Here is a 24,141-nt window from a genome sequence, read left to right as displayed (position 1 = left end):
GAACCAACTAGAAATCTAATGTGAATATTCAGAATGCATATGGGTGATGCGGGCACGATAACATCACAGTTTGTTGAGAGAGTTTTAGCATGCTGTGTTACAACAAGGCAGCAATCTACCATTAGCATGCTGAATAAATGCAGGTCACATACAGTATGCTGTTACACATCTGACAGTTTTATTCAGTTGTATAGTAACCTTTTAGTATATAAGACCACATGCTGCATTTTGCTCTTTGGTTAAAAACAATGCAATAAAAATATTTTGAAATAAAAAAAGAATAAATGGAGGTATTGCAACTATACTGCCATTAATGTTTGTATAGTGAGAGAGGCCACATTTTATTAGAACAAAACAAAAGTACCAATCATATTCAGAATAAATGTAGGTGGTGCAGGCATACAGATACCACACTTTGTAAGGGGACACGCTGCATTGTACCAAATATAAACATTTTATAATGATTGCATGCCATGCAGACAGGTTAGCGTGACGGATTATAGTGCTGAGGGCAAACTACACTATACACAGACATGAATCTAATAATATCTAGAATAGCTGCAGGTCATGCGGACATCAGTGCTTATAGAGCTAGAGGAGTGCAATAAATATAGTTCTAACATTAATGTTCATCGTAAGTGCTCGTGGTACTGGTACAGTGACTTCATTGTTTATGGACGGATGCGAGCATGCAGAATTCTAATATTAATATTCAGATGCAGTTACGGAGATATCAGCACTCCTAAAGCGAGGGGAGCATGCTGACTTTCTTACATTAGTGATTTGTAAGAGTAGCACAGTGTCAAAGATAAATACAGGTCATGCATGCATGGCGACCACTCTAGGTGCAAGGGGGAACACCTTACAATCGAACTGCCATAAATATATTCATTAATATTTGGAAGAAATGCAGGAGGGGGCATGAGTGGCAGAGCACTCACAGGAACGAGGAGAGCATGCCTCAAGGAAGTCAGACAGAAAGCATACACTCACATCAGCATTAACAGCTGGTAATGCATGCATGGTGACATAAGTGCGTACAGGAGCTAGGAGAGCTCCATGGCTGATAATCAGAGTGAAATGCAAAATAGATATTCAGAATAAATACAGGTGAAGCAGACACAAGGCGGTTTGGTGCATCAGTGCTTATATGTGCTAGGAGAGCATGTTGCATGATAAGCAAATAGTCTGCACTCATATCCTCAATGCCAGTAGGCATGTAAAGCATGCATGGTGAGACCACTGTCTGCTGGGGTGAGAAGAGCCCGTCTGAGATGTACATAAATGCCAAATAACAGTACCAATCAGACAGTAATCTAGCACTAAATTCAGAATATAAACAGGTCATGGTGGCACACAAGGAGGCATGGGTGGCCTCAGCGTAGAGAGAACAATGCATTTGACAGCCTTGTTTCCATGAGGAAGAAGAGCACCATGCATGAAGACCAGATACAATTCTAATATTAATAATGTGATCCATAAATGCAGGCAATGCATGCATAGTGACAGTGCAGTTACTGCATAATAACTGAACAGAAATGTAAGGTTAATACCAGAGATAACTATGGGCATCAGACAGGCCTCAGCACTTTTATCATTATGAGTACATTCTTATATTCAGACAGAAATCACGCATTGATCTCTACAATAATGAAAGGCATCCAATGCACAATAGGTGGGATAAGTGACATTTGTGAATATGGGACTACAGTGTGTGATAACGAAGCAGACGGTATGCAGTGACAAGTTATAAAATGACACACGCCAGAGCGAAGACCGTACAGAGCGCCAAGTAAATAGCAAATGCCATTACTTACTGGCTTAACAAACACTGCTTGGGCCTTCAGTGGGACACGCAGTGACTAGTGTTCAAACTCGAAGTGAGACATCACTGAACATAATATTCAACAGAATTCATGATTAATGTTGAAATTAACTATATTCCAAGGCAACGATCAGGAAGACTCTGATCAATGCGAGAACAAGGTAACAACAGACAAAATATCTACATAATTACTTCCAGTAACAGCAGGGAAAGCTGGGTGGGAGAGGGCTAGTGTTATCAACTGGAAGAGCAACAGCTAATGCTGTCTCAGGGGCTAGTTGATAAGGCACAGTAGTGTATGTTGGACCACAGGAAGCGTAACATATCATATTCAGATTTTTTTCTAGAATTTATATTAGCAACAGCAAGAAGCAATGCCAGGAAAGCAGGCAGAGTGACACCATTGTACACGTGACATAGGCAGGAGCAGAGAGTTGAAGAAAAACAACTCACACATACACTTCTCACAAGCAGCAGAATAGTAGATGTAAACAGTCAGCTCCACCTGGTAGCCCACAAGTCTTGGACCTACACCTGCCCCAACTGATCAAGCTAGTAACCTAGGCCTCTTCCTGGACACCAACCTCACCATGAAGTTCAGGTCAACGCCATCACCTCCATGCACCCTCTGCATGGTACATAAAATCTTCAAGTGGCCCCCATTGGACAGCATATGTACCATCACACTGACCCTAATCACAAGCAGATTGGACTACGGGAACGCACTCTACACTGGCATCCCAACCCATCTTCATATACTTCAAACCACCAAAATGCTGCCACGAGACTCGTCCCCAACCTCCTGCACCCAACCCACACCACACCACTCCTCAGAGAGCTCTGCTTGCTCCCCATTTAGAAGTGCTGCAAGTTCAAACTTCTCACACACTTATTCATGTCACTGTGCAACATGGGACCTGCATACCTTAGTTTCCGGCTTCACTTCCATCAATGTTGCTCAGTATCACTCGCACACCCACCCCACATCCATGGAGGCGGAACAGGACGTTGATCATTCTCCTACCAAGCAGTCTCATTCCACAACGACCTCCCCCAACACATCAAGACTGTCTGTACTCAACCCCAGTGCCAGCACACCCCTACACTCACCTACTCAGTGCCTGGATACCCTCATGGTTAACAAGGAGCACTCTACAAATCCATCTTACATTACGTTACACTGTATTACAATCAGCACACAGTCAACTGAGACAGTGCCAACAAAAATGGAAAGCTGAAAATTCACAGAATACCTCACAGTTCAGATCAGACTTTCCACCAGTAAGATGGGTAACATATGAACATACATGCAGAGACATGGAGCACACCTCGTAGGCGCAGTAAATTGACTAGTGTTTAAAGGGGGCAGTGCCTCTTTGACTTTCTGAAAACCATGCATTGTTTTTTAAGTTTTTAAACATCTATCTTGAAAAGGCCATACAGAACAAGTCAGCAGTCCTCGTATAAACTCTGGCAGGGCTGCCCTATAAAGGGCAGGGGCCTGAGTCCTGCATGTGGGTTTGAAGCAAGCCACTGTGCCTGGTTTCAGGGAAAGGCCGTGCCTTTTACTTAGCCTTTATTTACAAAAGTAGTAAAGCAAATGATACAGGCCTTTGTTGCTGGATAATAGCATGAATATAGACACTGGCTCGGGCACAAGAAAGGCATGGACAACATTCACTGGTACATTTGTCCAACAACTAAACAGACAGCCAACAGCAGGTGAATCGTATGGATTATTGTCAGACAAACAACAGTCGTGCACACCAGATCTAGAAGGGTCATAGAAAAGAACAACACGTGATATGTAAATAAAGAAATGTCAGGTAGCAGCAGCTATTCCATCAGACCACATAGCCTATGGAAAGAGACAAAATGAGCAAACCAGTGGCACAGTGAGGGTTGAAAACAAAGCCGACAGGGCCAGATCAGACTGCAGTACATACACTGCTGCAGCAGCTGTGTCCTCAGGAAGGCCAACACAGCATGGGCAAACAATACAGCTGGTGTACGTGCGGCAAGCAAAGAGAAAAGTAGGAAGTAGCTTTTCTGATACACACATATATACAAAAGCCACTCTAGGAGGAGCATGGTAAGCAGCAAGGAGGGTGGGGGTGGGTGGGGGGGGGGAGGGCTCAGAGAGCACCGCAGCCCAAGTGATACAACCAGTGTGCATGTGGCATAGATAGAAATCAATAAAAATGACACCAACTGTCCAGGCCACAAGGTAGAATGTAGAGACATCTAGCAGAGGCAAACTTATAGTAGGCAGTAAATAAAGAGAGATCCAGTCATAGAGTAAGATCTAAGGAAAACCCAGAGTAGAGAAACTACTAAAGAGGGACACAGCACAATACATAGACAGGGATAGCAACATCGTAAACGGCATCGCTTACAGAAACGAGGAAATAAAACTAATACATGTGATTCAGAAAGGTGGGGTGGTGCAGGATCTGTCCTTCTCACAGCACAGAACAACTCATGGGTGTAAACCACTGATCTCTCTAGCAGTGCTGAATAGGGAGCTGTGCCAACGCACATGCTGCAAAGGCAGCAGGAGAACATACAGGAAGCAGCAATTCAGAACAGTCAAAGGTCTCCGTATGAATGTGTGCCACGCTCGGGTAGATGCTGACTACCTCTTCAAATTGTGCACAACTGTCAGATTTGGAGCTCAAAAATGTCTCCTTCTAGAAACTTTTTCAATTCAGTGCAGTCAAACAGTAGCTCCACTTCATATGCTTTCTTGTAGGCAATTGGGCTCGGCTTCTCAGTTTTCACCCTTGATCCCCTATCATCTAAGCTGCTTATTTCTCTGTCCCTCCTCCATGTCTCAAAGGAGGAGCTGTCCCTAGACCCTTCCAGTATTCTTATCTTGGAATTCTGTATCCCAAATGCCTGCTTAGAAAAATGCTGCTGATTTAACCAGAGGCTCGTAGCCTTGCACGAATTTTTTTTAATTTCCCATCAGGCCAGAACCCCCAAAATCTTGCATGGCTGGGGCAATGTTATACTGACTTGGGACTGACACTTTTTAAGCTGTATCTGCCGTTCAAAGCTTAGGTCTGCTAGGAACTTTGGAGAATTTGCATGTAGGCCTATTTTGTATTTTCTCTGTGTTTGCCTAGCAAATGAAGGCCACCTTTCATATCCTTTCTACTGACCATTTGACTCTAGTGGGGGGGTTTGAGCAACAGTTTGTAAGCCCATTATCTCTCCATGGTAGAGTTTGGGAGGAGACAAATCCTTTTTAGCTTGACAGTTTAGCCAGCATTGCAAACCGAAATAAGTGTCACCCTGAGGTTCTGTGTCTTAAAGGCAAGCCCACAAGGGTGCTTTCATTTTGAAACAACTATTTATTTTATTACCAACCATTTTACCACAATATATGACCGTGGGTTGTGCTTCGAAAAATGAAACCACGAATAGTCACAAGTAAGCTCCTATAAAAAACAGAGCTGTCGTTTTGACTTGTATTCCTGCAATTTTGACGAGGTTTGTGTTGTGGTTTTGTGGAGGCGGGAGCAGAAAATAACATCCAGCCTAATCGAGCAGGTTTAGCAGCTGAACCAGAAACTACCACTGGCACAGATATTGTGCAAATAAAAGGCGTAGCTGGTATTTTGATTGCAGGTGAGGCCCGGTGACGACCTTAATGCACACTCCCTTTCCGGATATTACATATGCCTCCTACGTTTTTCTTAGCAGCATACCGTGCGTGCACGTGCCCCTTGAGACTATTGTGCCAGTGCCCGGATGTGCTCGCGTGTATGCGGCGCTTCTTGCGATAGTGGGTGTAGTGACCATGAAGATCTTCTCACATGGTTGCCACGACCACATCAACCTTTACAGGGAACATATTGAGAGACTGGGCCTCGTAGTTGTTTATTGCGTTAATTCAGCATTTTGCCCGTTTCGCCATCCAAGTCAAGTTTCCAAATATGATTTTACAGGCAGCTTGAAATACAGTTATGTGGCGAGCAAAACACTATGCCCGCGAACCCACAGTGTATATTTTTAATTTCAAAGCGGCAGTGTAACTTACAATAATATATGCTTATTTCATGATACACAAATAGAGCCCTTATCCTTAAGAAAAAGGCGTTGATGTGCTTAGAGTACACAGGCATGATTTATATATTATGCCTTAATGCTCCATGATTGCTTTCTTTGCAAGGCCCAGGGTTGCACTGCCCTAGCTTTTTAAGTATTTGTATTCCATTTTGTTTGTTAAGAAATGTTTTTCTTATCCTCTAGCAAATTTGGCACCTAGGGGACTGATGTACATTTCAGCATTGTTATAGCACTTAGCAAGAATTCGTGGCAATAATTTATTATACACTGTTTCAAAATATCCATGAAAGTTGCTAGTAAAGATTAGTGACATGCATGTATGGTTTCTCACGGAACAGTGTGTCTCCCCTTTTCAGTCTGAAGGAGGGCCCAGTTATTATTGTTCTGCGAAGTGCGTTATTAATAGTGTGGCTTCCAAGCAGTTCACTTCGCAGAAGAATCGTCATTGTACTGTGAAGCGTTTTTTTTTTTAAATTAGTCTCTAACTTGGCACATGTACACACAGCATTTTTGCGATTAATAGCTGTGATGAGAGGCAGTGTAGTAGGCTTCACTGCACAATGCTTCAAATGCGCCTCTGGCCTGTTCTGCAAGCATCCTTTTCCCGTCCTCACTCAGCCTTAGAACGAATGGTTGTACTCACAGATGCAGTTTGTGTGTCATGTGACCAGCACCCTTTCACAGCAGAGGGGTGCAGGCCTTTAGGTAAAGCAGACAATATCATTACAGGCGTGTGCCCTTGAAAGACGGGTAGGATCTGGACAATTAGTCACATCAAGGCCGGTAGGCCTTCTGAAAGTCGGTAAGGTTAGGGAAACACCAGTCACACGTCAGGCCGCCAAACATGTGATAGATACTTTTTCTGAACCAAATGGGAAGCTTGAACCACAGTATTTTCTAGAACGTAGCCCAGCCTCCTATGGGTTTAGCATATTCTACGAAAGCATTCGGCCCGGGGTTTTCTCCACCTGTCTTACATGGCTCTAACTGTTTTCTAAAATGTGCTGATTCCTTAGGTTTGTAATTGGCTTGTTTTTGGTTTGTTTTATGCGCAACATGACTGTATTTAATATTTATTATGAAGCATAGCTTGTTCCCTGAACTTGATCATTTTATCTGCAGATTTTGAAGCCATGTCTCAATCTGAGATGGAGCTAACATCTAGCTGATAGATTTTTGACGTGTTCAATTGAAAGGGCCCACTTTGTTTTGTAGCCACAGCACCTCTAACATCAACACTATGAAATGGTTAAGGCTTAAAATGCAATGATCGGCCCCACCACACAGCCTCCACTTTATTGTTTTACAGAAATGCAACTCATAGGCTCTGACTTCAGGCTAGAAATGCATAGAAGCCAGGGCTCTTGCTTTATGTTTAGAAACAAACATGACAGTATTTACAAGTTACTGTTAACCAAGCAAGACATGAAGGGTGAAAGAAAGAGAACTCCTTTGAATAAAACATTAAAGATTACTGCTCCTTAACATAAGCTGTTATTCAAACACAAACATGTATTTTGTCTTTCCAAATTAAACCTGAACTACAGATTATTAAGTCACTTTATCGTTGACCCTTTAAAGCTACATTTAGTTAGGGGCTGCTGTGTGACTGATGATCGAAAGGTAGCTCAGTGGGTTAGGTTCTTGCTGCTGGGAACTGTGTGTGATTTGCAAGTTCTCGTACTGCAAAATTGACAAAGACTTCTTTCTTCCTGAGACTGATATTACGAGTGCCATTTTAGATTGGGTAGTAGTAACTATACATACAAAAGTTCCCTGCCAAGCACAATAGAAGCAATGTATTATTACTTGAACTGACCACTGGTTCCCCAGCCTTGTCAGTTGCTGATGTTACCTATTTACTGGGTTGGAACACCAATGGTTTCCACTCATAGTGCTCTTTTGGAAGCGTGTGGAATGCCTGCGATTGTGGTGGCATCTGTACAGATGGAAGTGTGCATTTTAGAGTAGAATAACGGCTGTCAAGGTGAAGGTACAAACTTGGCAAGGTTATACGTTCTCACTTAGATAGAGTATCCAAAATATGTCTGTTTATTTGTATCACAAATGTCATTTGGATTTGGATTTAAAATCCTATGACGCTTAAGTATTTGTAATGACAACTGAACAGACCGGTGCAGGATTCAGAGGAGATAGGAGCGCTAGCATCAGGGCTTCTAGTGGGGTGTGCATCTCTGTGTGAATATGGATCCTTCAGAAACAACTCCTAGTACCTGTAAATATTTAGGAAGATGTTAAAATGTGCTTGTCTGTATTATGGACATTGAACTTCACATTTGTTCCCTTATTTGAACTTCTTGTTCAGGCGAAAGCATTTCAGATAAACATTCTGAGCTTCTATTCATTAAAAAGCCAGGATTGCTGTGTCATGGGACACTTGGAGGTGTGTGAAATATTGCTATCAGTGGCCTACACCCATTTCCCTATGTCTGCAGCCACAGAAAATGGTTATTCTTTAGGGTAAAGGCTACTACACACTGCCTGGTGGTCTGCTAACCACCTCACCAAATGGGAATACTCCTGCTTTCATGAACGTCAAACCAAACAAAGAAGGTGTGAAGAGCCCAAGATAGTTTGGAACACCAATTGTTTGGGCCTTGCTGATTGGCTGATGGCACCCAGTACTGATGGATGGCTCTTGCTATGCCTTCCTGGGCAGGTATTAAGATCAGGGAATATATAGGAGCCAGTGGGAGCTGTTGAATGTACCACTGCATGCAAAGTGGGAACATTTACTTCCAGATTCAGTCCACAATCCTGTATCAGGGCCTCTGAGCTTTGGTGCCTTACCATCTTTCAGATCACAGATACAGTGGTGACTGAATGGCTCAGTCTGCATCCGGATTTTAACCAGTAACCATGCCAAGGCTGAAAAGAGCTGAGGAACTTGGGGAAACAGAAGTGCTCTGCTTTTGAGCTATCTCTTCACGATATTAAAACTGCGAAAATTACATTGCTTGCAAAGCTTAAATGCCTCGGGATTCAACTTGCAAAATCAAACATAATTATTCAATACTATTTGCTGTTTACTGTTGTTCTAATTAAGTAAATGATCATAGAAGAATGTGTTGTTTGGGCATGCATTAATAATACTAATTTTAAGAAAGTAAAAACTAATGTAGCGGTACCCTAATTTCGTCGTGGTTCTGTACCATTCACAGCTACGGCACCTCAATACAGCATCTAGTACTCTGTTTTTCAGGATTTCATCAGGGTGATATTTTATTGCCTAAAGGTACTGCCTTCGCTAAAGTGAAATCGGAATTAACCAACAGCCTTTGGTTACCCTGTTTTCTATTATAAGCATGTAATGGTCCTTTTTGGACATGCACTCATCTTAACAGTAAAAGTACATTTTGTAAACCCTTGATTTAGAACACTAATCAAAGTAGAACATTTGGCTTAGACAGCCGGCCAGTGAGTAGAGAATCGAAGGGGTAGTCAACTGCCTCATCTTTTAATGGAGATTACATTTATTGAGTTGTTCGTTTAGACGACCATGTGGTCTAGGCTGTTCAGCATATGTTGACAAGTCAACGACAATATTGTTAATACAAAATGTTATCTTCTGGAACCTCTTTGATCACAACATACACCGAGGGCTTAGGGAGAAATACATACATGCAGTCACCCTGAAGAAGCTAAAACCGTGGGTGTTTTTACCTGCTTGGTTGGCCCAAAAATGTAGCAGAAGTAAATGGTTTTAATCGTATTGGTAAGCTGCTCTATGGTTCTGATACATTTTGTAACTCTGTAGATACAAGGTGTTACTTAACACACTTTCCTTAGACGGTCCTTTTTGTGAGAGTTGACTTTTTTTGTCTAATGGCCGTGTTTTGCTCTAGACCCTCGCAATTCTTGCCCCAAGAGAGCCACATGTCACGCTCTTGAATAAAATAATGCATCACAGCATCATATTGCACACTTAAATCTGTTTAAGTGCAGCGTTGACACATTGTGGTGCCTCTACTAAGGCACACAGACGCTCTCTGCAACAGCTAATGAGAACAGAGAGAGAAGAAAGATTGAGTGGGTTAATAAATACAAACAACAATAAATGTACTGTACTTATAAATGGGTCCAGAGATCGATGAGAAGCTGCAGTAGGGCAATAAACCAGTGTAATTTAAAAATCACAAGGTCAGAGTTGAAAATGAGGGCAGAGGACAGATGCCTTGTGACACTGAGAGCCCTGTGTTTACAAAGAACTGCGTTTTTCTCAAGTCAGTCTTTGATGGTTTAGAAGAACATTCTAAACAAATGGGGAAGCTGTTGTGATAGTACGATATATGTTTATCTTAAGGTATACATTTCTCAATGAATGTGTGTTTGTCTTTGAGTGTATGCACGTTTGTGTGTGTATGGTTTTTTTTTTATATGAATGCTCTGCCAGGAAAATTAAATGTGGCAAAATAACACATTTTGGTCAAAAGAAGTGTACAAATAAACGTGCATATAAACATCTATTACTGCAGAGAAAAGATCAACTCACATTATATTACCATAGATCATCCTAAAATTGTAGAGGAATTAATATTTAATGCCTTACATAGATTCTGTATTAATGATCATTGTTCAGTAGGGAAATTGTGAGCTGGTCGAAGTTTCAGCTCCTCCAGACACAAGTTAGTGGTGATCTATAGTTTATTGCACTGAATTTCTGCATACATGTGATTCATATACTCCATATGTGTGAATGAGGGTGTGTATATTTTATGTATATTTCCTTAACGGATTTGTAGCTGAATTCTCACATTTTTTAGAGGCCAGGTATATTTCTTAATTCCTAGGCGTGTTCCAAATACCTGTGTATACTTTCAAAGTCGTGAGTGTGACCTTTCAACAAATTCCAAAGTTGATTCTTAAGTTTTTAATTGTATCTCCATATTACCGTGCGTGTTCGATGCATTTCCAATTCCTAGGTTGATTTCCAGATTACTGGTTATAGTTCTAAATTCTTACATATTACGCCACAATACATTTTTCACATTGTCCCAGATGTCAAGATATGTCACTTTGAAAGGCAGTGCGGAGAAAAAAAACACCTGTTTACCCACCACACAAGAACAATATATATTTTAGAAGTCTCCTTTGTTTGATTATGTCAGCTTGGGTTTGACACACCATTCACCGGATGGCCCCTTTAAGCGATATCTCTGTGATGTCCAAGAAAGCACTGGGTCACATCATTTTTTCAGGTAACTGCACTTCCGAAGTTTTAGTTCGAGCAACACAAGTAAAGATACTGGTGTCAGTGGCAAAACGATTTTGGCATTTACTCTTACAAGCCATGTGTCCAGAAATTCAATGACCAATAATTTAATTTTGGTGATAATTTGTGACTCTGCATTTTTGGATATGTGTTCAAGATGAAAAATAAAAGTATGGTTGCATTGGATGAGCTATTCACCTGTAATAGCTGGAAAGTAATATCTGGTGTGCCAGTTTTGTCGTTTGTGGTATATGGTGGCTTCTGGTGCTGCAAGAGCGAACATGACCACACGACTTCCCGAATTGTCTACCATATCTGTGCAAGAAGCGCAATGCACCTTACTCATTTTTCTCTCTAAAAAAGTCAGAAATCTACTGTGATAAGGTTTGTCCTACATGTGTACAGATTTCCAACTTTTACATGATTGACAAAAGTCTCACTTACTACCCCTGCGCTTCTGTCCTTTAAAAGGTAGCTGCCTTGTCAGACAGTCCACTCAAATAAACATGGTTGAATCCACAAGTATTTTTCCCTGTGAATAAACCTCGCCACAGAAATCCCTACAATACTTGAAGATGGTTCTCCTTCCATTCATGCCTTGTATCTGCAGTTACTGCATCCTTTCTTGGGAGTAACATTACACGAGTTTCCTGGGTAGCAGTGGCCATGCAAATTGTGCATAAAACTTTCTGAGCTTGTGGATGGTGGATGCATTTTGCACTCCTTTGTCGGCCTTAACTGTGAAATTTAAATAGGGAAATACCTGCTATTTTTCCACATACCTAGGTGTGTAAATCATAGTGTGGACTTTAGAAATGGAAATGCTTTTTTGTGCACATCTATGTGACCACTGAGTGTACAAAAAATGACCCATAGAGATCACCCTGCATTAACTAGCCAGTTATTGTGGGACTCAGTCTTTATTTTCTACAACTGGGCTATTGCATCTGGTGACAATGAATTGTAGAAGGAAAGCCTAGGCTGCTACACGGTGTCCTCTTGACATGGAGGAGTTGAGACATCATAGGTTAGTCTTTGAGTAATTGTTGGAAGAACAAGAAAATAAGCGACAGTAAGCACTATTTGTTTAATTTAGGAAGTTATCTTTTCCCAAAGGCATATGGTTCGGCTGCATTGAATTAGAGGATATGGCGTTTCAAAAGGCGTTTGCTTTGGAAACTAAGCCATTCTCACAAATAGTTAAACTTTTTGAGATACAGATAGGCTAGTAAAAAAGGTGCAGTGTGAAATTCAAGATTCTGAACTTTAATGTATCAATGATGTTACATAATTAGGGAATTTTCAAGTAAGGGGCGGTTTCTTCTTAACATCCCCCTTCTTTCGAAGTGGGTACCGGACAATTAATTGAACAAATACCAATGGGTGATTTCTAATTACAGGTGACCCCTAAATTTGGCACCTACAATTTAGCTGTCCATGCCATTTGGCGTTGAACTCTCTCATTATTTTGACAACATGTGGCCGATTTTGGCCGGCTCTGGCCTCACCACTGTAGGTGTCAGTTTTAGAAAACCCAGTGGGTTGAGCTGCCCGTCTCAAGCAGCAGCCATACACGTGTTTTTACGGATTCGTGTTTCCTCGTGGTGTATCACTTAAGCTGTCCAGTTGGCCGCTGCACCCACTCTACCTGCATCTGCCTGGACTAGTGCCAAGACGCTGCTCTGGCAGCCTGATAGCACATTGTAGGCACTGTTCGCCCTGCTCTCTCTCTCTCAAACAAGCTCTTTTTTATTTGTATTTCTTCCCCTCCTCATCTGCTTCCCCTTGCACTGCTCACTCAAGCCGAAGCTTATCGGGGTTCTCAGCATCCAAGTCTTCCTTCTTCGAGGTGAGACGTGTCGGCTCCATTTTCTGTCGCCGGCCTTCCTTCAGAATAAAAGCGTTCTCTTTCAGAGGGGTTTTACTAATTCTGTTTACGGCAACAACCCATTGGAAGGAAGCCATTTGGAATAAATTAGGACGTGTACGTAACAAAGCTGTTTTATCAACAAAGGTTCCCGCTGGAACGCAGTAAAAGCAGGCATATGTAATGACGCTGTACAATCGGCACACGATTCTTAAGAGAGGCGCACGCGATTGTTCCAGGGTATTTTTAGCGTTCATCAATGGCTCGCACAATCTTTCCTTTGTAGGAACACATTTTTTATGCCATACAGAGTGTTTTTAATACATTTGGCATCACTTATGTTAACCCAGACAGGCTTTTGGGCACAGCAGAGGAGTCTGCAGAGCCAGACAATGCTGTAGGTATTTTTTTTATTGAAGTATTCAATATAATTGTCAACTCTATGAAAGTACCCGATGAAATGGGTACAATTTTAAGCACATAAAAGGAGGGAAGCATCTTCATTTTTCAACCGTTCAAAAATAACTAAGTAAACAACCATTATATGTATTTATGATTATATTTTATATATATATATATATATATATATATATATGTATATACATATATATATATATATATACATATTTATGTATAGATAGATAGTCATAGTTCTCAAATGGGCGGGAAAGCATTGGAACTAGATTTTATTATTATCGTTCATTTGAAAGATACGGCGTATGATAAAACGATGCTCAGTTCAGTCCACTGTAAGACAATAGTTACACTGAGGTGCCCACGTTTTTAACAAGTTCTGACGAAAATGATGAGGACATGCTTCCGCTCCTGCCTCACTGTAAAGTGTTAGTTTGAAAATAAAAGTGGTTGTGAAATTGCCTTTATGTTCAGATTCACATTGCCTGCTAGACTTCTCCTCCCTTGCTCTTGCAGTGATGTGAGCTCATATCCCTTCTTAGTAGTTATTACACATAGATTGGTGTGCGTGTGGGCATCCACTTCTGCTTCGAAGGAGGCTCACCCAGCCTCTTATCCTTTAAAGGTCTATGGCAGATACTTCCTAGTCTGTGCAGATGCTCATTTATGCAGTGGGCGGGTAATTGTTATAAAGTTGGATGCCTTGTTTGGTTACCTGCTTAAAACATGATAACTTTTTAGTTGGAAAAAAACTTTCCGAGCGGGATATCCAAACAATGTAAGTAATGTAAACATAAATAAACCAACGGCCAGTGCATAAAAAACCCCAAAGTAACACAATCCCTGCAGAAAGTGAAATCCATACAGAAAAAAAGATCTTGCAGCAGTAGGGAAACATAACTCGGTGGGACTCAGATGCACACTGCCTGGGTGATACTGACGATAAACCATCCACCCGGTGTTGAGTGTGTCCCTCTCAGGCAACAATGAGAGAGGAAACTGCACTGCTGTTTTCTGAGGGAGAGAGGCCCACTGGTGTCTCTAAGGTAATTGTGCCAGTGTGTCTGAGCGAACAAAACCGTGGCACTCTGAGAAGTAAATGCTCCACCACTGAAGAAGAGATGATTGGAGCACTACTGTTTGAGGGTTACTGCATCACTGCTGCCTGAGGAGTAACTGGGCAAACGCTGTTTGAGAGATAGCTTCACCACTGCTATCAGAGAAGTGCCCACATCTCCCAGAGCAGTAATTGGGGCACTACTGTTTAAGTGATAAGTGCACCACTGATGCCTGTGAGATAAGTGCACCACTGATGCCTGAGAGATAAGTGCACCACTGATGCCTGTGAGATAAGTGCACCAATGACGCCTGAGAGATAAGTGCACCGCTGACGCCTGAGAGATAAGTGCACCGCTGACGCCTGAGAGATAAGTGCACCGCTGACGCCTGAGAGATAAGGGCACCAATGACACCTGAGTGATAAGTGCACCAATGACACCTGAGTGATAAGTGCACCACTGACGCCTGAGAGATAAGTGCACCACTGACGCCTGAGATATATGTGCACCACTGATGCCTGAGAGATAAGTGCACCACTGATGCCTGAGAGATAAGTGCACCACTGATGTCTGAGAGATAAGTGCACCACTGATGCCTGAGAGATAAGTACACCACTGATGCCTGAGAGATAAGTGCACCACTGATGCCTGAGAGATAAGTGCACCACTGATGCCTGAGAGATAAGTGCACCACTGATGCCTGAGAGATAAGTGCACCACTAATGCCTGAGAGATACGTGCACCTCTGACGCCTGTGAGATAAGCGCACCACTGACGCCTGTGAGATAAGCGCACCACTGGTGCCTGAGAGATAAGTGCACCACTGGTGCCTGAGAGTTAAGTGCACCACTGATGCCTGAGAGATAAGTGCACCACTGATGCCTGTTAGATAAGTGCACCACTGATGCCTGATAGATAAGTGCACCAGTGATGCCTGAGAGATAATTGCACAGTGATGCCTGAGAGATAATTGCACTACTGATGCCTGTGAGATAGGTGCACCATTAATGCCTGTGAGATAAGTGCACCATTGATGCCTGTGAGATAAGTGCACCACTGATGCCTGTTAGATAAGTGCACCACTGATGCCTGTTAGATAAGTGCACCACTGATGCCTGTTAGATAAGTGCACCACTGAATCCTGTTAGATAAGTGCACCACTGATGCCTGTTAGATAAGTGCATCACTGATGCCCGAGAGATAAGTGCATCACTGATGCCCGAGAGATAAGTGCACCAGTGATGCCCGAGAGATAAGTGCACCAGTGATGCCCGAGAGATAAGTGCACCAGTGATGCCCGAGAGATAAGTGCACCAGTGATGCCCGAGAGATAAGTGCACCAGTGATGCCCGAGAGATAAGTGCACTAGTGATGCCCGAGAGATATGTGTACCAGTGATGCCTGAGAGATAAGTGCACTAGTGATGCCCGAGAGATATGTGTACCAGTGATGCCTGAGAGATAAGTGCACCACTGATGCCCGAGAGATACGTGCACCACTGATGCCCGAGAGATACGTGCACCACTGATGCCCGAGAGATACGTGCACCACTGATGCCTGAGAGATAATTGCACCAGTGATGCCTGAGAGATAAGTGCACCAGTGATGCCTGAGAGATAAGTGCACCAGTGATGCCTGAGAGATAAGTGCACCAGTGATGCCTGAGAGATAAGTGCACCAGTGAATGCCTGAGAGATAAGTGCACCAGTGAATGCCTGAGAGATAAGTGCACCAGTGAATGCCTGAGAGATAAGTGCACCAGTGAATGCCTGAGAGATAAGTGCACCAGTGAATGCCTGAGAGATAAGTGCACCAGTGAATGCCTGAGAGATAAGTGCACCAGTGATGCCTGAGAGATAAATGCACCAGTGATGCCCGAGAGATACGTGCACCAGTGATGCCCGAGAGATACGTGCACCAGTGATGCCCGAGAGATACGTGCCCCAGTGATGCCCGAGAGATAAGTGCACCAGTGATGCCCGAGAGATAAGTGCACCATTGATGCCTGAGAGATAAGTGCACCACTGCAGTAGCTTTATAGTTGCTGTATTTCTCACTCAAACTCCATCCACAGCCAAAACCTTTTCTCATCTTAATTACGCAGGTATACAACCTTCACAACTATATTTTTCCTGTGGACTGTGTACCAAAATTTCACCTGTCGTGGCTGTCCCGGCAGTCTGAGCCGGAAACAAGTTTAATCTAATGTTGGCAGAACATAATACCAGGGTCTAACTCGGCACATTGTGGCAGAAGATGCTTGGTGCCTGGCCTCTATTTGATCTTGGAACGCCTGCTGCTGCAAGTCTGGCTGGCACGTTGAAGCATCAGTGTCTTGACTTGACAAACATGTCATGACCTGGGGGATTTATTTTGTGTGCAGGAGAGAATATAGGAAATAAACGGTACCCTGTTAAAAAATCACCTGCTGTTTTAATTTTGTTTCCCAGCAGTGAGCCCGACCGCGTCCTTTCAGCTACGGGCATTCTCATTGGCTCAGAACGCAGGAATGTGACTTATTTTGTACCCGTGGGCTTCACGCGGTCAGTGGTGTATCCAGTTTGGCACTCAAGGCTAACAAGCGCGTCAGGCGGATTACATGCAGAAGTGAACACATTGGAACCCGAACATCACCAATATAGACTCAATAAATGGTTGTGTGTATTTTTGTGACTGGGAGAAAAGGGGGGAAATAGTTACCAAAGGTACACCAAACAGACCTTTACTTTGTGTTTCGGTAAAGTAGTAAGAGATAAGAAGGGTGTTCATGTATTTTTATTTTATTTCTGTGGGCACTGCATGCTGAATGAATTCGGACACTAAATGTAGTGATTTTTAAGAGCCCTTGGTTTTGATGTGAATATTGAGTGCAGGATATTGATAAGCAAAACTATCACAGACAAAACTTAAAGAGGTAATTATGTATAGATTTTCTATACCTAACTCCACGCCTATTTACTTTAAAGCCATTACAATAGTAAATGTGTAATCCCTCTGCACACTCACTTTCGATATTATGTCTCTTGATATTTTGTCCATTATATTCTTGTACCTGATATTCAAAAGTACAAACCCTCGTTTTGTGGCTATCTTTGGATAAGTCTCACCATGGAAGAATGGAGATGATTCTCCCTTTTGGACCACAAAATATAGAATCAACTCCCTCGGTCTCCTCCATTATGGTTTTTAAAAAACCTGGAAAACCCTAATCGTCCCCAAAGGTCACCATTTTGAATGATTTAGCTCCTTCGCTTGGTGGAAATGGATAGCATCAGATCTGGCCCCTGCTCGCTCTTTACATTCTCTACCTGTAAGCCACTTGAGCAGAGCAGCATTCGCGTCCACAACCATGGAGCAGACATCGTGAAGAGGAGGCGCCCCCTCTAAAACACCTGGAAGGAGCGACCAGTAAAAAAAAAAGTTGTTCTTTCCTCTTTACGCAGACAGTGACAACAAAATACACTGATATTTAACACCACTGTCTACCAGGTGATGGTTAGTGGTTGGCCAAGAAGTAGTGGTAGTGGGTTTCATCAGATACAACAAAGTAATGTTCGCCACCGAGACTTCTTTCTTTCCTGTATTCATTTGTTCCTAATGTGCATATATTTACGTGGCCTTCCGCTTAATACTCTTGCTCACAGAGGCCACTGGACTACCCCGTTCTCTATGCCCAGTAGACTCAGAGCACTGACTGGACATTAACCAAGACATGTGCTGATATCTCTGTCCATAGAACACTGGGCTTGACCTTTGGTTCTGACCCTGGCCATTAGACTTTGCACTGTGCAGTAAACACCACAACATCCCCCAGAGCCTGCTGGGTGATTCTTTTGGTCATGGCAAGTGCCTTCTAGCTGCATGGCACCTGCCACTTATCTTGCTCAGTGCTGTCTTTGCCTTAGACCTTTCACCACCTCCAAGTCCTTACAAATGATGCCTGTGGAATCATGTCTGTCTTTGGACCACAAGTCAGCAGGTGTGTAAAGGAGCAGTTATTTGTGGTTCAGTGACATCATAAATGCTGATAGTCTGTAAATTCATCAGTTGCACTATTTGTCTTTGAAGAGTGCCCATTCTGAGTTTATTTGAGCTTCGTAGCGCTTTTAGTTATCCTGTGACTTTCTAAATGGCTTTAGGTTTACAGTCTGGTGTCTCATTCAGCCTTTGATGATGGGTAACCAGTATTGTCTTGTGATCATATTCTCATTTAGGTGGCAATGTCTTATTCTTTGTGCTCTGGGTCAATGCCTTTGGGGTTGAAGGGTTGCGAGCTTAGGGCTTTGTCAGTTGCTTTTTCATTTTGTTAATCACAAGACATGATCATTGATGCAAGATGTGTGTTTGTGGCATCTCTTAGTGGTGAGTGCCGCTGGGCACCATAAATGATAATAGTGCAGATCAAGGCCACTTTGAAGGTTTATTAGAAGTTGTTTTAAATGTGCTCTATTTGGTCTTAGTGTGTGGCAAATCATCTATAGATAGGCTGGTTTTAGCACGGTTATAACCAATTACGTCTCATATCTATGTGGTTTGGATGAATGTGAGGTGGTCCACCTAATGTGTTCTGCTGGGCATTCATATTTTTTCATGGTGGTTAGTGCATCTGTGAGGCTCATAATAACCAGTTTTTTATGGCATACTTGGTCTGTGTTAGGTTAATGAAAGGTGTTGTGGGTAATGTGTTCTGTTCAACTTTTCTGTGTGTTGTCTCTTCGTGGTTGGTCCTTTTGTGAGGGGCCTACCAGCTCATCTTGTGCCTATTACTTGCCAATAATGGCATTACTTCTAGTCCTCCCTTGCCTTCCTTTTCAACCAATGAGGCCCTTTGCCTCCCCTAGACTCCTCCCTTTCTTAATAAAACACCCTATTCGCCCCCTGTCCCGTACGTAAACAAGCCAACCATAAACTCATTTCTTCAAAACCGGGAGGGCGGGAGGGAACTGGAAGGAAGGCGAGGGAGCAGGACTAGGAGTAATGCCATTATCTCCCTTCTCTCCCTCACCTTCCTTCTTAACCAATGAGACATAGAAAGTAACAACAGAAGTGGATAACTGAGTTGCGACACCCAATTTTTAATAAAGCGTCCAGAAAATACACAGAAACACCTCTGTTCCCCCATTGTCTGTTTGTACCAGCACCGCCTTCCCCCTCACGAGCCCCTGAAAATGCACCCGTGCCAGAAGGACCGTTTTCAACTCCTTCATATTCGTGGCCCTCCAAGACTCCTGAAGAAACCAAATCCCTGAACCTGCTCTGACCCCAATTAAGCCCCTCACCCGGAGAGACTGGGATCCGTTGTAACACTCACCAGAGCTGGAGGAGACAGGGGAATCCCCTTGACCAGATGCTCCTTCTCCAGCCACTACAACAGTTCCCTGCAGACAGGAGCTGCTATCGGGATACGCTCCTGAAGACTGAGAGTCCCAGGAGACCAATGGGAGAGAATACAGTTGACCAGACTGTGCAGATGAAATCTGGCCCAAGGGACCAGGAACACAGCCAACGCCAAGCAGCCCAGCACCAGTAACCGCTCTAGAACCCAGGGAGCAGCCTGAGCCAATAACAACAGAACCTGATCCTGTAGGCAGACCAACCTTCTCTTGGACAGTGTCACCAACCCTCTGAGAGTCATAAAATGTGCCCCAATTAACACCATGTGCTGGGGCAGATCCAAAGCTGGCTTTACCCAGTTTATGAAAAACCTGTGCTCTTGGAGGACCTGCAAAACTCTTGTCACATGAACCACCAATTGGGACTCGCCAACCAAATAAGGATGCACGAATACCCCCTCTGCATGAAGAATAGCCATCAGAGGTGCCAGACCTTTTGTGAACACCCAGGCTGAGGACTTGAGCCCAAAGGAAAGTACACGGAACTGAAAATATTCACCCTCTATCACAAACCACAGAAATGATTGAGAGGGCACTGCAACAGTGGTATGCAGGTAGGCATTTTTTTTTACAGATCCATGGATGCCAAAAAATCTCCTGGACAAATCAGTGGAATAATTGCTTGAACAGTTAACATTCGCAAATGAACAGCTTTGATCCAATAATTGACCCACTTGTGATCCAGGTCAGGGCGAAAACCCCCAGTCACTTTCTGAACCAGAAACAAGATGGAACAGGCCTCTTTTCCCTGCTCTGCCACAGGAACCCTACGGATGGCCCCTTTCCCCAACAACTCCCAGACCCAAACTAGCAGGGCTGACCTTTTTATTCCTGCAACAGGAACTGAAGTAGGCAGGACACCAGTATCTGGAGGAACATGATCGATTGTGTAGCCATTTGTCACAATGTTCAGCGCCCATTGGTCCGACACATCCTGCTGCCAAATGGACAGAAAATGGCATAGCCTGCTTCCAACTGCTAATGCCCCACCGGGACAGTGGGCAGGACACCAGTATTTGGAGGAACATGATCGAACTCTGTTGTGTAGCCATTTACCACAATGTTCAGCACCCATTGGTCCGACACATCCTGCTGCCAAATGGACAGAAAATTGGCAGAGCCTGCCTCCAACTGCTAATGCCCCACCGGGACAGTGGGCAGGACACCAGTATCTGGAGGAACTTGCTCGAACTCTGTTGTGTAGCCGTTTACCACAATGTTCAGCGCCCATTGGTCCGACACATCCTGCTGCCAAATGGACAGAAAATGGCATAGCTGCTTCCAACTGCTAATGCCCCCCCGCGAACAGTGATTGTCAGGAGCCCTTCTTTGAGGCCCCCTTTTGAGCAGGAACAGTGTGTTTAGGAAAGACCCGGGGCTGAAACCTCCAACTCTGAAAGGAAACTGTCTGGGACTCATGCTTAGGGGAAGGATTTATAAGCCTTATTCCACCCTTTACAAGCAGAAGAACCCCGTTCATATGGCAAGACATGCTATGCTTCCTCTCCTTAAATGCCTTGGAGATCATGCCTGGCTGGCAACTGTTCCCCATAGAGTGCTTGACCCTCCGTCATGATCTTCATCAGGTCTGCTTTCTGCTGTCTCAACCACAGAGAACATCTGCCCGCAATCAATGCCCCAGTAGACATAATAGACATGCCTATAATATCCGAGGAAACGTCAGCTTGTCACCTTGCCTGCTATGCCACCACTGCCAATAAGTCAGAGCACTCAGACTCTCCTGAATGGCCGCAGCAAACTTATCAAAATCCTGCACCACGGATTGTGCCAAATAGGCTGAGAAAAGACTTGCCCTCAAAGCCAACTTCTCAGTCACAAATGCTTTCTTAAGATCAGAGTCCACCTTCCTATCTGTGGCATCAGGAGTACAGTCCTCTGGATTGATGGCCATCTTAGATCGAATCCAGATGAACAGAATGAGGAAAGGACATCCTCCTCCTCCAATAAATAAATTTGTTGCAGAAACCCAGGGACCTGAATCTTCCACATCCTTCCATTACTGCAGTCCCACATCCTTAACTGGACCCTGGAAGGGCATTGCAAATCTAGAAGGCATAAAATATTAGGGAAACAAAGCAGACCGCATCTCTGATGATTGGGAAGAAGGAAGGCCCAGGTTCTCTCTCACATGTGCCAGAATGTCCCACATCTCCTCACGGGAAACATGCTTCCCACCAGAATAAGTAGATGGAGCCTCCAAATCCGAGGCAGAAGAACCTTTGTCCGCCACCAAAGTCTTACGCTTGGATTTCCTCCCAGGCTTTGCTGGATAAGCCTGAAGAGCCCTTGTCACTGACACCTAAATCATCTCTTGCACCTCTTCCCTAGACATGAGAGGTGCACCCCCCTCCTGAACTCTGAGCATCCTGAGTCCTCTTCTGAGGGAGTGAAACCTCCTCCTCCGAGGAAGAAGTAGTCAACAGCATGTTTTCGCTTGCTAGCCCTCTTCCCCTCTATGTTTCAATACAAATGCCCAAACCCAGGAGGGAATATTAAATAAGGGAAACAATCTCCACTCCAAACCAGTGGGGAAATGCCAGCAGAGTTGCAGCAGGAACCAATCAAAGTCCCCCATTCCCTACCCAAAGTGGAAAGAAAAACAGCCTCAAACCTGTTCCTACCTTGACACCAGGGAAAAATGCTCTGAAAACGCATCCTGCCAAGCTAAGGCGTCGACCTGGAAGCTCAGCCACAGCAGGACTGCCTGACTGCACCGTTGTGTCTACCAACCACAGCCTAACACCAGCCGCACTGCTGATGGAGAACGCCACCAAGCCGGGAGACCGCCGCTTGGAGCGCCACGCCCCGCAGGGATCCAGCCACAAAGACCCGCAGGCCCTGCTGTGAAGGAGAAAGAAAGGCAAGCCTCCTGGGAGACAAAAAAGAACAGGACGGGGAGGGGCGTTTTATTTAGGAAGGGGGGGCTCTAGGGGAGGCAGGGGGCCTCATTGGTTAAGAAGGAAAGTGAGGGAGAGACATATGCCTTTGTAGGAAGTCATTTACCCTGAAAACTTATGCATGAAAATAATTAGATTTACAACATTTTAGAAACAGGGTGAATAGAGGATGCTGAAGCCTTGTTGTCTTCTATGAAAAGACTGAGCAGCACTTTGTGAAGCATCCTTTGTTTGGAGAGAAAATAGAGGTGTCTTGGTAGAAACCTGTGAAAATTGCCTAGCTTGTGGCCTTCAGCCTTGAGGTGCAGGTCCCTGTTCTCTCAGTAGATCAAACAAAGATTCGGGAGCCTACTCCAACACTTTAACTGTGCTTTCATATGGCCTACAAGCTGAAACTGAAACATGTTGGTGCAACGCTGAACAGCAGCTTTTAATCGTGTTTAATGATGCCATTCCTTACTGACGTGTCCAGATGGGTTTCATAGGATAATCCTTTCGGCAATCAGGAAGAATTTGCTCTGTAATATCCTATATTGAAAATAGGGGGAGGGGGGTGTTGAATGAATTCCTATTAAGTACATGAAGCCAGACATGTTTAGTAATAGATGAATTTATTGCTGAAAAAATGAGTAACCACTTTTTCTTTTTCTATTTAAAGGTCTACGCACAACGAGTTAGAAAAGAACCGGTAAGAACTAACTAATGTATATTTCTCATGACCACTTGTTATCTTTGTTGTTCAGGATTTCTTGTGTATAATGATTAGTTCTGGATGAAAGATTAAGCATAACTACTGTTTGAACCATCAGTAACCGATCAGGGCTGCACTTTTGTCCAGCAAAACACGGAGATGTCCTGCTTAAGGCACACCTCTTGTGTGACTCTCCTCATAAGGTGTTGCTAGGGTTTCAGGTTTCTGAGACACTTTGTGAGTAGGTTTGCATCAGCTGAAGAACAGCAGCTCTTACACTGTTAGTAAGTCTGGCCACAGGCTTGGAGGTATAAATGAAGCCCGCAAGGCTGGGTGTTTCCATGGTGTGTTACTTCACACAAGCCAATGGCAATTGTCTTGGGAGGGAGAACATTTATCTCTTAACAGTCTGATGAAGAGTGACGCCATTGCGTGGTTGTGTTTGGTTTTTGTGATCGCGCAGTGCTGCGCTTTAATCCCTCATAGCTGCTGAAAAGCAGAAGTGTTTTTAAGATGTGCTGTGGTGACTGTGTAATCGATTTTCTGTTCCTCGCTGTCTCCTATTTGGCTTAAATGTGTGATCTTGCAGAAAATACTTTATCATCATGTGAATCAGTAGAATTGTTGCAAGAACTGAGAGGATGTAGAAACAATCTGAGGTCTACCTG

At 43.7% G+C, this 24,141-nt stretch overlaps 1 protein-coding gene across 2 annotated transcripts in view; it reads left to right on the top strand.

The window, feature by feature from the left end:
• Nucleotides 1–24,141, top strand: part of MXI1 (MAX interactor 1, dimerization protein) — a 125,630-nt gene that overhangs the window by 27,130 nt on the left and 74,359 nt on the right. For both annotated transcript variants that reach the window (XM_069239412.1, XM_069239413.1), the window contains exon 3: nucleotides 23,441–23,470. In XM_069239412.1, the coding sequence (XP_069095513.1) occupies nucleotides 23,441–23,470 (30 nt within the window). The remainder of the gene's footprint in view (nucleotides 1–23,440; nucleotides 23,471–24,141) is intronic.

Source organism: Pleurodeles waltl, chromosome 6 (genome assembly GCF_031143425.1).
Source record: "Pleurodeles waltl isolate 20211129_DDA chromosome 6, aPleWal1.hap1.20221129, whole genome shotgun sequence".
NCBI lineage: Eukaryota > Metazoa > Chordata > Amphibia > Caudata > Salamandridae > Pleurodeles > Pleurodeles waltl.
The sequence above is the reverse complement of the archived record's forward strand: the minus strand, read 5'-3'. Positions and strand labels throughout refer to the sequence as shown.